Source organism: Larus michahellis, chromosome 7 (assembly GCF_964199755.1).
Source record: "Larus michahellis chromosome 7, bLarMic1.1, whole genome shotgun sequence".
NCBI lineage: Eukaryota > Metazoa > Chordata > Aves > Charadriiformes > Laridae > Larus > Larus michahellis.
The window spans coordinates 24,369,536-24,384,653 of NC_133902.1; the positions used below are offsets into that span (position 1 = coordinate 24,369,536).

Sequence of the window (15,118 nt, forward strand, 5' to 3'; positions counted from 1 at the left end):
AAACAGCGATGTGACACAGATGCATGTTGCCATTAGCGAGAAGGGATTGCTTTCAAAAGTTAGCTTGAGACTACAGCATAAATGAGAGCTTCAATTACGAGTAGGATGATTCTGGAAATTTCTGCTTTTTTCCCCGATGTCGCTGTGGTGTGCCCCTCGCAGTGCGCAGCACAGCCAGCGCCTCTTCAGTTCCTGGGAGCTCACCTGAGCCCACGCACGGGCCAGGCTGCAGCCCACGGAGCTACACCTCGTCTAGCAGGCACCTGCGGAGTGCCCCAAATTTCCAGCTTGGAGTGTGGAGGGAAGAACACCAGTGGCTTATTCAGAGACCCAGAGGCAATCGCCCACTGGCACCATTCCTAAATGGAGTGGTGGGACACTGGGGTATGGTGGCCATCTCTGGATCCCAGGCTACTCCGAACCTCCCCTGCCCTGGCTCCCCTGGTGCAGCGCAGCCCGGCTGCTCTCCCTGAACCAAAGATTTTGGCATGTGAGTCGGGAACGTGGACAGTGCCTGAGCTACAGGAATGTCTCTATATTTCACCAGTCATTTTGTATACTAAATCTCCTCAGGTATGGCACAGGAGCTTACAGCAGGGACAGGTATGCTGTCATTTAAAAACATTCTTTCTGAAAATCGAGATGTAATTGTTTATGGGCTAAGGTCGTGTAGACTGTTGGCACTTGCAGTTTGGTTCCTAGAAGTGCTAGGCAGCTCTTCTGGGCTTAACATCTGCCCTTTACGTTTTGTTGTCATGGCAACAGCACAAACCATCTCCTTCTGAATAATCTGCTTTGCTTTTCTCCATCTAGGTTTTAAGCAGGAGAGAGAAGCGTAGACATAGTTTCCCCCCCCCGTTTCTTCCACTGCCTCCAAACATTTTCTCTCCTCATCCCTTTCCAGAACCGCTGCTGGGGGGAGCAGGAGTTCTGCAGGAAGACAGACAGAGAATTTAACCTTAGCAAGTGACTGTGCCGTACTGTCTCCCGCTGAAGAGCACAGCAACAAAAGGCTGCTCTGCTATAAAAATGAATCCGATTTACTAGACTAGAGAAGTAATAATAATGTAAGTAGTAAATATGAAGGATTTGAACCTAAAACGCTGACCCTGATTTTAATATAATACGTGCATTTATACCAGATTAATGTCAAGAAGCGATGTTTCAATGAAAGCAAGAAATAGATAGAGAAGCAAATTACTGAGAGCTAGCAGTAACCTCAGCTGCGTAGCCAAGTTTCTCAGCACTTTTTCAAGTGCTTGTAACTCTGTCAAATTGCATGTTTCCTGGTCAGTGGTTCTTTTTGCCTCAAGATAATTTTGGAAATGTCAGCAGTCTGAGCAGAAATGCCACGTTCCGTAGTTATTTCTCTAATGGTGAGAAACCAAGGATCATCCCTGTGGCCTAAAAGCAAGGGTGCCAGGCAGACCCATCTCCCTGCTAAAACTTGTACTCTTTGCCCTTCGCAATGCCCAAGATCACTCAAAGTTTCGTATTGCAAGTATGAGGCAGGTGAGTTCTCACTTCTTACGCTACTTTCATCATTATTTTCATGGAGCAACTAAGAAGTTTATGTAAAGATGTTTCAGGTGAAGCTCAAATAGAACATTTTCTCCATTTTATAACAAAAGTGAATCCCAGGGAGATCTTTCAGATAGAGTGTGCTTGGCTGTGGTGCTGGTAACTCATAGGCATAATTCTCTCTAGATTCAGTAACAGCACCAGGAATCTTGATCCTAACAAGTCCTTTGCTGTCTAGCAAGGAGCTGCACAAGCCGTTTGTAAAGTGCGCGTTGCTTCCTCTTCTAAGGCTGCGCTTCATTAACAATACAGTTGTATTTCTAATTAAACAATAGTCCCTCATTTTGCTTTTTGATAGGAACTACAGATTGCTTTTGAATGGCTTTTGTGCGTTCTCTAATTTTAATTATTTTATTATTGCTATTGTCATAGTATTTAGGAAGCTATACCACAGCTCAACATATTACTCTGCATAGTTAGTGGTAAATGCTGGTTTCCAGCATTATCTAGTTGGACAAGCATTACTAAAAGTTGTAACACAATTTGGTTCAAAATAATGCACAAACATTGCACTCGGATCACGGATTGAGGTTGAACGGCTTTGTGCACGCTGTACATGTGTCTGTATGTCTGTGTGTGTAGTACAGAGGGGAAGGAAGAGGAGCGAACTGTGAAATTTCAAAGTGCTTGCGCTAGAGAGCAAAGCGGAGATAAAGGTGGGCTTGTGGTAACTAACCTTCAGAGAAAAATCAAACCAACACTGTTCGCAGAGTCACTAGAAATGAAAAGGTGTTTACAAATGCAGCTTCCTCTCCTATTTAGGAACCCAGTCTTTCCTCCATCAAAGACGGTGAAAAAACTCGCTAGTTCTAAAGCGTACCCTTCCCGTCTCCCTTTCTCTGGGTGGTACGTTGGGACAAAAGGGACCATGGCGCTGTACCATGTACATCAGTCACCTTTTTCTAGTGTTGTCTCATGAAACTGGCACAAATTAGCTCAAATTGCAAGAGTTAGGTATCTGCAAGTGCATCCAGCTGTGAGCGGGGAGCCAAATGCCCAGTTCTAAACTCCTCATATAAAATTAAATCAGTGATGCATTAAAAAAATTAGGCCTGTAATTACATAATTTGCATACTCAAATTTAAGGACATTACAGCAGATACTGTCCATACTATGCATCATAGTCCTGTAATAATACTTGATAGTTAATAACAAGGATAGGATGTCAGCTGATTACAACTACTGTAGCATTTTTTTTCCTGATGTACTTACCTAACAATACAGAAATAATTTTAACAGCTGAAGCTCGGGAGACTGCCTGTGCAGCTCTGTAGAACATGCAGCCCATACTTTGGCTGAAAATGCATTTATCATCTATGTTCTAAACATTAAAGTTGTAACATAATATTTGACACAAAAATCCAAAATACCTGTGTGACAGATTTCTTAGGACATCGTTTACATTATTTGCCTTATCCAAAATAATAATAATAAAAAAAAAACAAACCCAAACCATTGCAAGAGTCTGGTCCTACTCCAGCCTATAGATATTTTGGAACTCAGAATAGATTGTGCGTGATAGTGCTAAAGGCGAAAGCGCTGTTCAGTATCTGGTAGTTTGCATGTGTATTTTGAAACTGAATGAGTAGCTTTTTATCTAGATACAGGTTCTCTGCTGTCTTGATACAATCGAGAAAGGTCGGCGTTACTCACAAGCTGTTGTATTTTTTTGCTCAGCTGGAAACATTTTACTGCAAAGCTCAAGACTGAGATCCTTTTTAATAAGCGGTATAATTCCAGCATCACACATGTCCTCTCGGGAAGTTCACAACGCTTTAGACCGCAAACCTACAGGCCTTTGCAGCCGAAGGGAGCAGAGGACGTTGCTGCTTGAGACCGCTTGCTAAGTCAGGGCCTTACAGCGCTGCAGGGTGATAGAGAAAACAAGTTGGTGCGCTTGTTTTCTTGTGAAAACATCGCAACATTTGCGGCATTTCTTTTCAGAGGCAGCAATCAAGTAAAATGGTGGGTTAGGCTACTCCACATGGACCTTTACTGTTGCTTTATCTAGAGAAGGAAAAGACCAGCTCTGATGCTGGCCCTTCTGCTGCTGTAACTAGTATATGGTGACTGTAACCTAGCTGTACAGTTGTAATGGGGACACCTGAGCATTTTGGCTTGTTCTGGAATCGTGACTCAGATCCTTGCCACCTGAGAAACCACTTAATCAGAAATCACTTAAGACTCCCCTTCTCTTGCTTTTCTGGAGTAAGCCTCCTTTGCTTTGTGCTCTTCGGCAAGCACATCATAATATAATTTCCAAATACACCAGGACTTGAAGGACATGGCTTTCATTCTGGCCATGTTTACATTGGTTATTATGTAAACTCACGCGTATGTTCCCAAGGCCTGATTACTTGTGTCGGTATGCCAAATTTCATGGAGCACGCAGAGCTGCCACTTCAAGTTTTGGTAAAAACTTTAGAATAAAGGCAGCGATGTGAAGAGAAGAAGGAACAGTGAGAGACTTGGATTTTGTAGAGCCTATATGTAAATATATCCCAGTCCATCTGCATGTGCACATTGTGATGGTATAATCATAAATGCACAATCTTTTAGGCCAGGAATACACCAATGCAACTGCTTGTTTCAGTGCCCTGAAATGCTCTTTCCAGGTGTATGCTACTGTGCAAGAATACCTTTATGAATGCGATACAGCTGTGTCTCAGCCCTGCTGTGGTAAAGCGTGCTAAGACCATGACAGAAATAAGAGTATTAACCTTTCTGCAGTTAACTCCAAAAGCAGTTAAGTAAATCTGGTGTTTGAGCAGTACTGAAATTATTGGATAGTGCTGCTACACAAACCAGAAAAGAAGTTACATGAGGCTGCTTGCATAACACCGTAAGAAAAAGTGGTAACAATGGAAATATTGTCACTTTTTAAGAGGCCACCATTAGGGATAAAGAATAGAAAGACACACAGCCATAAAGAGAATAAAGTGATTGGCCAGGTCATGCTAAGATTTTCCAGACCAGTATATTTATATATCAAATAAAGAAAATGTTTTGCGAGCAACATAATTGTAATTTTTAAGTACTTATGGAAAACACCATCAAAGAAGAGAAAAAACCCCAAACTTTTCATTAAACTCAGATGCATATCTGTTTTGTGCAGAAGACAGATAGACGTCAGGAAGTAGGTGACTAATGAAGTGGAACTCTCAGAATCCTTGCCTTAGATAAACAATTATTAGAGAAACATTCAGCCAATCAAAATAAATATCATTTTGCAGAAGCCTAACGGAAAATCCTTTAAGCCACTCATAAAAAATAATCCCAGCTAAGCATAAAATAGCAAACATGCTAATGATTTACAGGGGTTCCTTTTTCAGGGTGCTGCTTTAAGCCCCAAATATGCATTTTTATTCCATGTGTCTGAAAGGTGGTAATTACGTTTGTAATAAACATGAACATCCATAAGCACTCCACAGTCTTATTTTTAAGAGCTCAGCGAAACACAGATGCACACAGAGCTAAGAAGTCACAGCACTTGTATCTGAGCAGCGTGCGTTAAAATGTGAATTATTGTTCCACGAAGTAACAGACAGTGGAATTAGTATTTTGAATTATCTTGTTGAAGGCTTGGTCTTCCCACAGCTGCTTGGAGTCTACAGCAACCAGGACAGCTCTGAGCTGCGCACAGGAGCAAACTACGTCCAACAAAGGTTGGGTCCTACCTTTAGAAACTGGTAAGGGTAATTTGTCATCTGCAGCAATGACCCACCTGCAGCAGCTTCCTGATTCTTTTCAGGTTGTGTATCAAGAGAAGATTCTTCTCCTGTGAAACGCGGTCCAGCTGTTCATCCACTTGTATTAGCAAATTCTGTAAAAGGATTGTTGCCATTGCTTCATTGTTGGATGCAGCCTCCCTAAAGAATCAATGAATGAGGACCACGCATGTTTAAAGTGTCGTAAGAAGTATCAATCTATCTGCACAGAAAATTATAATCCATTCAGAAATCTAGGTAGCAAAAAAAGGCTTTAAATATATGGTGACTTGAATATAGTTAGAGGTTTATCAATAATTGATTTTATGATATGCAGCTATAAAGACAGGGTGAGGATGTTCTTAGCACAGCCTATGGAGTCAGCCAGAGGGGAGACAACCAGGGTTTTCTAGTTGCTGGTCCAGTGCATATTTAAATATTTTTAGCCCACTTTCCAGAGGCAACGAGGCTTATGCATACTGTCCCCCTCACTCTGTCAGTCACACAGATATAATTTCTGGATTTGCTGCCCAGTTTCAGACAAAGTTGACAGTGGGCTCCAAGTCCAAAAGATAGTATGTTCTTACAAATTTCACAGAAAACAGGCAGGTTGGTAGGGGAGAGGAATCCAAATTAGTGCCTCCACTGAGGGAAATGGCAGTAATAACTTGCTCCAGGAGGCAACAGCCAGATGGCCAGTCAGCAGATACAGATCTTCACACCAGGCACCAGATGAGCCTTCGCCCAGCCAAACTATTTGGGGATACGGGAAGACTCCCAAGCTACTGGTGAAGGGTATGTAGGGGACAAAGGACACAAACACACACAAAAACTGGCTTTGCTGGTTCTGCTGTTTATAGAACAGCTTGGTACATGAAGGGCAATAACATTAGCGAGCAAAATAGAGGAAGACAGACTTTGGACTGCATGGCATCCTTGTCCTTGGGATATTCTCTCCGTGCCCTCCAAAAGGCAGGTGCCTGTTTAAGATATGCCTGCTAAATCGGGTGAAAAGGAGATTTTAATGTTTCCCATGTTCCTACAGCCCCATAAACACTGAGCTATAAAATGTAAGGAATTATATTCCTTAGCAGGTTTTCTTTGGTGGTTGGGTTTTTTTTCTCCAATAGTCTTGCGGATTTAGCTTGAGAAATGGAGATGTCTCTTCCTGGTACGACTGATATAAACTTTTTTTGTGTGTTTAGTTCTGAATTTTCTTAAGATAACTATCCAGCGAATTCAATCCAAATTTGTGCATAAAATCATCTTCTAGAGAACAGTCCCTGCAAAATAGCTGGCTTGTTCCCCAAGATTATATATCCAGTTTTGGACAAGTGAATAATTTTATGCTGCAAGAGATAAATGTATAACATTTCCATTGAAAACTGATTTTTTTCTATGGAAAACCTGTAATACCATTAGCTTGCTAGATCATTTGTGTTGGATTTTGTTTAGCAATAAGTTCAAATGAAACCTCTTCTGCAGGCATTCCCCAAATTTAAACTTTGACAGTTCAATGGGCTAAATCCATAACTAGTGGAATGCTATTCTTGGAGTGCAGGTGCCTGCGCAGTTCACAAATGAGCACCCTAAAATATGCCAGATAATGAAAGAATTCTTCATGACTGAAACAATAAGAGGGAATAAATTTAATCCTACCAATCTTGGCTTTCTATCCATTGCGCTAGTAGATGGCGGATTTCCATGGGGAAGTTATCATCATAGAACTGGTCTACCTGCTCCAAAAACTTGATTTCCAGTTGTTGAACTTGACTCCATTGGGACATACTGCAAAAGAAAAGATTAAACATGTTTTCTGTTGAAAGGTGGCTGTGAACTAATAACCCAGAGTGCATAAGCCACTTATTTTCATTGCAGTTCTTTTTTATTATATACTTTAATATTCCTGTTTGTTCTGTCTTTCAAAACAGATGCTGCTTGGCTAAAGTCAGTTAAAGGGAAGAGGGAGAAAAGTGAGCAAAACCATTAAAAGAAGTCCTAGCTCTTGCACTTGAATGGGCACCTCTGACAATTTCCTTCCTTAATACGAATGTTTTGGGGTACTGTATAATGCTTATAAAGCAGGGAGATTTACACGGCCTCTCTTTCAAGAGAAGTAGTTTAGGATTGTACTTTTCAAATCCAGCTAAAACTATTATTATGAAAGAGTAGCAGAAAGCAATGAATTTGCTGCTCTTGGTGAATTCATACCGCTCCATTTTTACCGAAAGCCACTGATAGCTGTATGTTATTGTGCTGTTTCTAGAGCCTCACATCTTCTGTTTGGAGTTGTTTTACAACCTAAATTATTTATCTAGTACATCCTTTCCATTTTTAATTGCCATAGAATTCTGAGATTTGATGTTACCAAAAAAAAAGAAAAACCAACTTGGGTAAGCGTAAAGTCATATGAAAACTAAGAGACAAGCAAGAGTAGGGTCACTCAATGACAGGCTCTGAAATTCTTACTGAAATAACTTTCTCAATTAAGTTTTGGCTGTTTACTGAGATACCGGAGTTAGAAGCTGAATTGTCTCCAAATACCTGGACTAATGAGATTGTTTTGAGTGAGCAGGTTCTCCATGTAGACACTTCAGCCTCAGGGACTCTCTCTCTCTCTCTCTCCATTTAAGAGAACCTTTCTGTTACCTGCACTCTAGGGTTGCACCACATCCTCCTTCATCTCTGGTGAAACTGGTGAAAACTGTTTTCATTGTGATTTGTTTAGCTCAGGAAAGACTAAAGATAAAACATTGCCTCAGGGCAGGCTACACCAGGCTGTAATTCTAGATGTGGCACGCAGATAACAAGTCAGTGGTAAGGCTGCGAGCAGGTCGTTGTGGGTGAGCAGAGAAGAGAAGAGGGATGCCCGAGGGCCTGTGCCCTGAGATCTTGGTCCTGAGCGGGCTCTGCCCACGCCCTGATCCCATACAAGAGGCCATCTTCCCTTTCGTTAGGATGTTTGTTTGTGTTAACAAACTACACAAAATCCAGTCATGGACTAAAGATTGCACCACGGTAGGTCAACATATTACATCTGTTTGAACATTTTTGATAAAAAATTTTCCTGAAAAAAAGATGAGATTTCAACAAAATTGACGTTTTTATAGAAAGTTAACCATTTTATAAACAGCTTTTCTATTTCCAATTCTGAATCATAGTTTCAGAACGTCAACAGTTTGAAGTAGAGAATACATCGTATTTTTAATGCTGTGGTCTTTCATTTTGCGCTTTCTTAAGTCAGAGGGGGAAAAAAAAAGAAAAAGAAGATGAAATATCTCAAGGTGGAACAGAGTCATGAGTACTTACTCATGCAAAAGTAAAAGTGACAGGTTTTAGTTTCTCCTTAACAATGGCTGGATGGGATGATTCTGTGTGTGCTATGAAGGATACTGTATAACGTCAGTGGAAATGTGCCCAGTGACATTTCCCTCCTCTTCATTACTTCCATTCAGAGAGGAAAAAAATATTGTCTGAACGTTTACTTTGTTTCTTTAAATTGCCGAGAAGGAATAATGCATAGGAGTGTTTCACTGTCTCTGTTGCTCTACTGATAGTTACAAAGAATCACAGACCTTATTTCTTGAGATACATTCAAGGAACCAAACAATGATGAATTAATAACTCATGCTCAGAAAAAAAAAAATAATAAGTAAGATTTGTAAGCCTGTTCACTTTCAGTGTGACTTCTTATTGGTGAATTTTGGTGATTATGATATCCTAAACAGATTAGTGAGAAAACTTAATATTCTTATCTAAAGGAGAAAAAAAAAAAAAGGGCAAGGTTTTGTCCAGGCTTCAACCCCCTTAGGGGCTGCTCGTAACGTGCAGGGATGCTCACATGCCTAAATGCTTGCAAGGCCCATGGGTCCAGTTTGTCAATGGGATTTTGGTAGCAGGCTCGGTACAATACATCCTGGCATCCATTTCCCCTGTGCGCAAACGGAGTCGCACGGCAAGTTAAAAAACTCAGACAGTTGTAGTTTATTCAGGATGGCCCCTGAAGGCGGCTGGCAGGAACGGGTGACATGTAGCAGCCAGCAGCGCGATGGCGTCAATTGCAGTATCGACAGCGCAGCTGCTTGACGTCCCACTTTTGTATGTGGCCAAGCGCTCGCTTAAACGCTGCTGGTTTTGCCCGCGAGCCTCCATCTAACGGCACCATCTCCGCTAAACGTGAACCTTCTCCCGCCCTCCGGCGGAGAATCCGCTTCGCCTTTTCCCGTCGCCTGTCCCTTGCCAGAAGAGCCACAGCACAGGACAGGACAGGACAGGACGGCCCGGCCCCCTCTCCCCTTCCCCCGGGGCCGCCCCACTTGCCTGCGCCAGCGGGTCCCGGCGGCGCCCTGCTGCCGGCGGCGGCTCCCTCCTGCCCGGCGGCTGCTGCTGCCCGCCCCCGGCCGCCGCCTCGCCGCGCTTTATGCCGCGCCCGCCCCCGGCCCCGCCGGCAGCGGCCTTCCTGTGCGTCAGGCGGGAGCGGAGCGGCGCTCCGGCTTTGCTCCCAGCCCTTAACCCCCCAAAAAACCACGGGACCCCCACGGGGGCTCAGTGCAGTTGTGTTTCAGGTTGGAGGCAGGTATCAGAGAAGCAGAAGTCATGGCAACTCTCTAGGCGTCTGTTTGTCTTCAGGAGACTTAAAAACCATTAAAATCTTTCCAGTTCATGCTGTGGGGCCCGAGCTTGGGCAGAGGGCTGGGGCCTGCCATGCTGGGGGACATTGTGCCCCCAGGGACCCAGGCTTCTGCTGCTGCGCTGGGAGGCATGGAGCCACCAGCTTCCCCGCACGCGTGCTCACCATCTGACATCTGCTGCAATGAACACCAGTCAAAAGGCAAAGGGCAGCCCTTCCAGGAGTTCTGGCGGCAGAATGTGGAAATGACACGTGCAGTGGCTTCCTGCAGCATTCCTCGTTCCTGGGATGCAGGAGCTTCTCTCTAAGATAAAAGATTTCGTCCCTGTCCTCAGGAGTTAACGATCCAACATCGTATCTGTGAACAATATTCTTACAGCAAGGGTTATGGCAACACACATGTGCTCCAAGTATTTTTTCCTTAAAGAGGTATATTATTGGAAAAAGGATTTCTACAATAGCAGGTGCAATGCTGCTAAAACCAAAGTGAGTGGAAAATGCTAAATTATGACTGCTTCAAATCCATCTTACCTCAGCACAGAGCTTGAGTGGTAGGATCGTGGCTCTGATGTGATGTGAAGCAGCTGCAATCTGCCCTAAAGAGGATCCTTTTGAGTGACTATTGTTCGATTTGTCATATTTTTGTCTTACCAGAAACCCCAGTCATGAGCAAGGCTTTTTCTGCAAGGCCGTGCAAACCTGGAGTAAGAGGCGTGCTCACAGAACCTGCCAGCAAGCCAACCGAGTGGCATTACACCCTCTGTGTGCTGGGAGGAGCACAAAACCTCGTTCAAGTGAAAAAGCCAGGTGCTGGAGATGCAGTTAAGAGGAAGGTGTGTGTCCCTGTTGATGTGTAATTGTATTTTCCAGACAGAGCAGAGGAAGAACTGAAAGTGAGGTGAGGAGCTTTGATGCACAGGCAACTTGTTGAAGATAGTATACAGGTGTCAGCAGCTGACCCATGTCTGAATATCACTGGGTAGACATCATGTTCACTGTACACGTGCTTGAAATGAGATTTGGTATTATCTTTAATAGCATTTAGAAATTTTTCAGGTGAATTTGTATAGAGAGCCAGGATCATAACAGAAGTCTGCAAAATCCTGATTTATAGAATTGTGTAGTCCGGTGCATATTTCAGAAGACTCTCTGTTTATTTCTATTATTCTTTTATGTTGCATCACTGCATATTTGTTCATTACCTTTTTCAAGTGAGATGAGAATATAACATACTAGAGGATTTTCTTCAGCCTCTTACTTTTTTGCTAAATGACCAGAGTGCAAAATCATGTTAGCTATACAACCCAGAAAAGAAAGATAAGCGTATAAGTGCAGAGGAATGCTTCTGTTGCTGTTCACGACCAGACGCACATCTTGTCCCAAATTGCATTTTGACTTCTGTAAGCAGCTGACCGTTCTTGGTTCTGATTTAACTCAGCTGCCTCTGGCTCAAAAAAACTGACATGAGAGCGGAATGACAATATTTTCACTGCCTTTTGTTGGGAACTGGGGACCAGGCTGAATGTCAGACTTGACCTTTGTCTGAAGAGGTCAGTCCCCAAACACAGCCAGAATTTGGCAAGTCTCTGCTCAGACCTACCATCTGTCCTTTTGATTTCAGCAAGCACAGGAAGCTATACAGCTGCACTTTACTTGTGTTTCTGTTTTTTGCTGATGGATATCCTGGCATTTCATTCAGAATACATACGCTCACACACATTTTACAATCTTTCCATAGGACTGCATACTGTCATTTTGTATACATGATAAATAATCTTAGGCATCAATGGGAGTTTTGTCAAATTTTGTTCTCTACCATTTAGTGAATATTCATCGTTTTCTAAGGTAGCTGATGTTCGCGTCATTGACTGTGTACTGGTAAGCTTATGTAGGTACCACACTGTGACATTGAATTAGTAATTTAAGGACCCCCCAGGAAATAACATTGATTAGTAATTTGATTTCGTACTGTCAGTAGGGGGAACTATTGCACTGTACTTTTTTCTTTAGCCTTTAAAAAAATATCGGTAACTGTTTCTTTTTCTTTTTAGATTAAGTACTCATTCTCCAAGCATCCTTATGCAACTGCTATTCGTAATGATAAGAAGACAGGTAGTTCATACCATCCCAATAAAATAAGACAGTAACAGGTTTCCAGTCCCCTTTTTACTTGCTGTTTCTCTGCTTAACCTAGAAAAGAAGCTATATGGTTGAGTGGTTGCTATTTAGATGATACTATGCTTCGAATTATGTGGTGCAAGTATCTATTCTGGCTTGCTTCAAGAGGCCGTGAGACAAAAGCTCAGTTAGGTGTCATTTGCAAAACCTAGGGTAATCAGAGGTCATCCATCGTCTGAGGCTCAGAGATCAGTTTCTGGGAAGATGGTTCCTATTCCCCTCTTCCCTTCCTTCTCCCTCCACTTTCTGGCAGGTAGGGCAGTCAAGGCTGGGATGGAGAGCAGCTGTGGAACCAACTGTTGGGGGTGCAGGATGCTGGATATGAGCCGTGGCTGTGGAGGCAGGAGAACAGGGGTGTGATCATCACAGCAAGGGGTGCAGGAAAATGAGTGGAGTTGCTTGTGAGTCAGGGGGAATCCCGAGGCTTTACAGAAGCTCGCTGGAGACTGTGGAAGGGAAGTGAACTTTCTTTGGAGGAAGGGAATAAAGAGGCTTGTGGTCCTAGGGCGTTAGAGTTGGACAGTCAAGGGGTTGAGGTATGGCTGAACACAAAAAGGCCTGAGGTGTGCATGGGAAGATAAGGCAGCCTGAGTGTGTGTGTGGGCTGTCTGAGGAGCACAGGTGGGAGAGAGGAGGGTGTGGAGCAGCAGAGCATGCTGTCAGGGAGCTGAGGGCTAAGAGGTTCCCTTGTGAGGCTGAGGGATGGCTCGGCTCTATGCTCTTGGAAGAAGGGTCAGTGCGGGTGTATTAGCACACCATGAAGGATGTGATCATGCTTGGAGGTGAGAGGGAAACTGCTGTGGAGCAGAACTGAGTTAAGAAAGAGGTGGTTTAGGTCAGTTCAAGGAAGCTCTGGAGGAGAGCTATGTGGATGGGATCCTGCAGGAGATGGCTTGAAACATGCAGTGACTCTGCTGAGCTAACACCTGAGGAGGGTGTGAAGGAGGCAGCTGTGTGGGCTGAAAGGAGAAGCTCAGGGGCAAGGAGTTGTGGCTCGCACTCAGCGGAGGAATTCAGTGAGGCACACTGGCAAGGCAGGACAGGCCGAGACAATGCTTGTGAAGTAAGGGCAAGGAAATGAAGAACCTCTGGCAGCCCATGGAATGGAAGGAGTTTCTTCAGCTGGACTGAGTCACAGTGGTATGGTGAGGGTGTGGGTTGCAGTCCTGCTGAGTACAGGCAGGCACAGGCCAAGAAAGGTTCAAGCCACTGTTGAGTTTGGCAGGTCAAGGTTAATCTTCACCGTGTAACATTTCATTCCACTTCACCAGTGTTTCAGCACCGGTCAAAGCAGGAGAATAAGAAGCAAATGCCTAAATTGGGTGGGCTATTTAAAAGGAAGAAAAAGTCTCAAGTGATGGAGAAGGAATTCAGGACATGGTAATCCTCTCATCAAAAGTTCACAAAGTTGTTTCTAGGAACACTGAGCCAATTTATTGCTTTGATCTGTCTGACCTCCCTGTAATCAAGATTATCATCTCTTATGTTTGGCCTCTAGTCATTATACTCCTTGACTAACCTTTAATTAGAGTATGTGTCATCTGTCTTTTACATAAAGGAGACATTTAGCTCGTACATGCTATACATGCATTATGTATTGTATCTGAACTGTTCATAGCTTTTCTTCTTACATTCAGGACATGGACTTCTGGTCTCAGTGAGACTAGTAAACACTGTAATAATGAGAAATTGTCTTGCTGACAGTGTAGTTCCTCCTAGTCAGTACAGCATAAATCAGCAGTTCTGTGTGCAGGTCACATCCCTTGCTGTCCTCTATTTTGGATAAAAAGACAGGAACAGCAATGTTGTTCTGAAGTTACATTTCTTAACAAACTGTTTATAAATACTGGAAAGAACTCTTAGCTCTGTGTTTGTGTGTAGCTAAGAATTATTGTCATGCTTGGGAAAGATGGTTTTTTTGGGCTGTTTGGTTGCTCTCAATTGCTGAAAAACTTACTGTTTTCCCCCTTCCAGTAGCGAATGAACCATATGTACAAATGTATAAATCCATATGAAGTAAAGATACATATCTCATCCAAATTCAAGATGATATCAGCTAGAAAGAAAGTAAATAACTTGCCGTGTAGAGAAAAATGAGAAATCAGGAATTGTAGAAAACAAAGTTTTCTCTCACTGAACTGGGCTCTGATCTCTGCGTTCGTGCCAGTATGGCCTTTGGATACTGTAGTCTCTAGCTTTGCTTTTTTGGCAGGTGCATGTAGAGCGACCACTCAGCAATGCAGGAGCAGGTCAGAACAAGTGCCCTGTAGGTAGTGGACTTCCCTCCTGAGCCTTTTTGCTGCAGCTTGTGCCCGTGCCCAGACCTCTTCAGCCTTAATGGAGGGTCTGTGCCCATCCCCATTGCTGGGGAGAGGATCTTCTGCGCTGGTTTAGAGGAAGATCAAAGTGAGAAGTTCTTCTGTCAAGCTGGGGCATCAAGAGCTCTCTTTTATTGTTATCTTTGAACAACAGGTGTGTTGCTTTGATGCATGCCTTATTTATCGTTTCACCTCGTATTTGGAATTTTGCACTGGGTAGTTTAATGTGTATCCTGGGAAAGCTTGTAGGTATTGGGTCTCAAGAGGAAAGATTTGGATATTCTGGTGATTTTTTTCTGGGAAGGAGGTACTCCTCTAAGGAGAAAGAAGCCAGTGCATCTCTCCTGTAGAAGTTAAGGCCAATGCCACCTGGGGTCCTACAGTCACCATGCAAACTTATATACTGACAAAATTAAGGTAGGAAGGAATTATGTGAAAGGCCTCAGTTCCACCTGAATGCAAATCTGTCATAGTTTATGGAAAGGGCGTGTGTGGTGAAGTAGAGGAAGTGTGGAAAGAAGTGAGGGCAAAAAAAGTCATCTAGAAGAGCAAGGAGAAGGAGAGGAATTCTGGGGGACGTATATTAATTAACTTGTAGTGTAAATGAAACTGCCTTTTGATAATGAAAAATTGCATATGTGGAATATCATTGTAAATCTGCTTTGCCTCGTATCCCTCCTCTGGTAACTTTTTTTCAGCAATTT

At 43.2% G+C, this 15,118-nt stretch overlaps 1 protein-coding gene across 1 annotated transcript in view; it reads right to left on the bottom strand.

The window, feature by feature from the left end:
- Positions 1-9,733, bottom strand: part of STAT4 (signal transducer and activator of transcription 4) — a 44,527-nt gene extending 34,794 nt beyond the window's left edge. The window contains exons 1-3 of the mRNA XM_074596214.1: positions 9,609-9,733; positions 6,948-7,076; positions 5,306-5,450 (exon numbers count right to left, since the gene is read on the bottom strand). Coding sequence (XP_074452315.1) covers positions 5,306-5,450; positions 6,948-7,075 — 273 coding nt within the window. The 5' untranslated portion in view covers position 7,076; positions 9,609-9,733. The remainder of the gene's footprint in view (positions 1-5,305; positions 5,451-6,947; positions 7,077-9,608) is intronic.
- Positions 9,734-15,118: the final 5,385 nt, after the last annotated feature.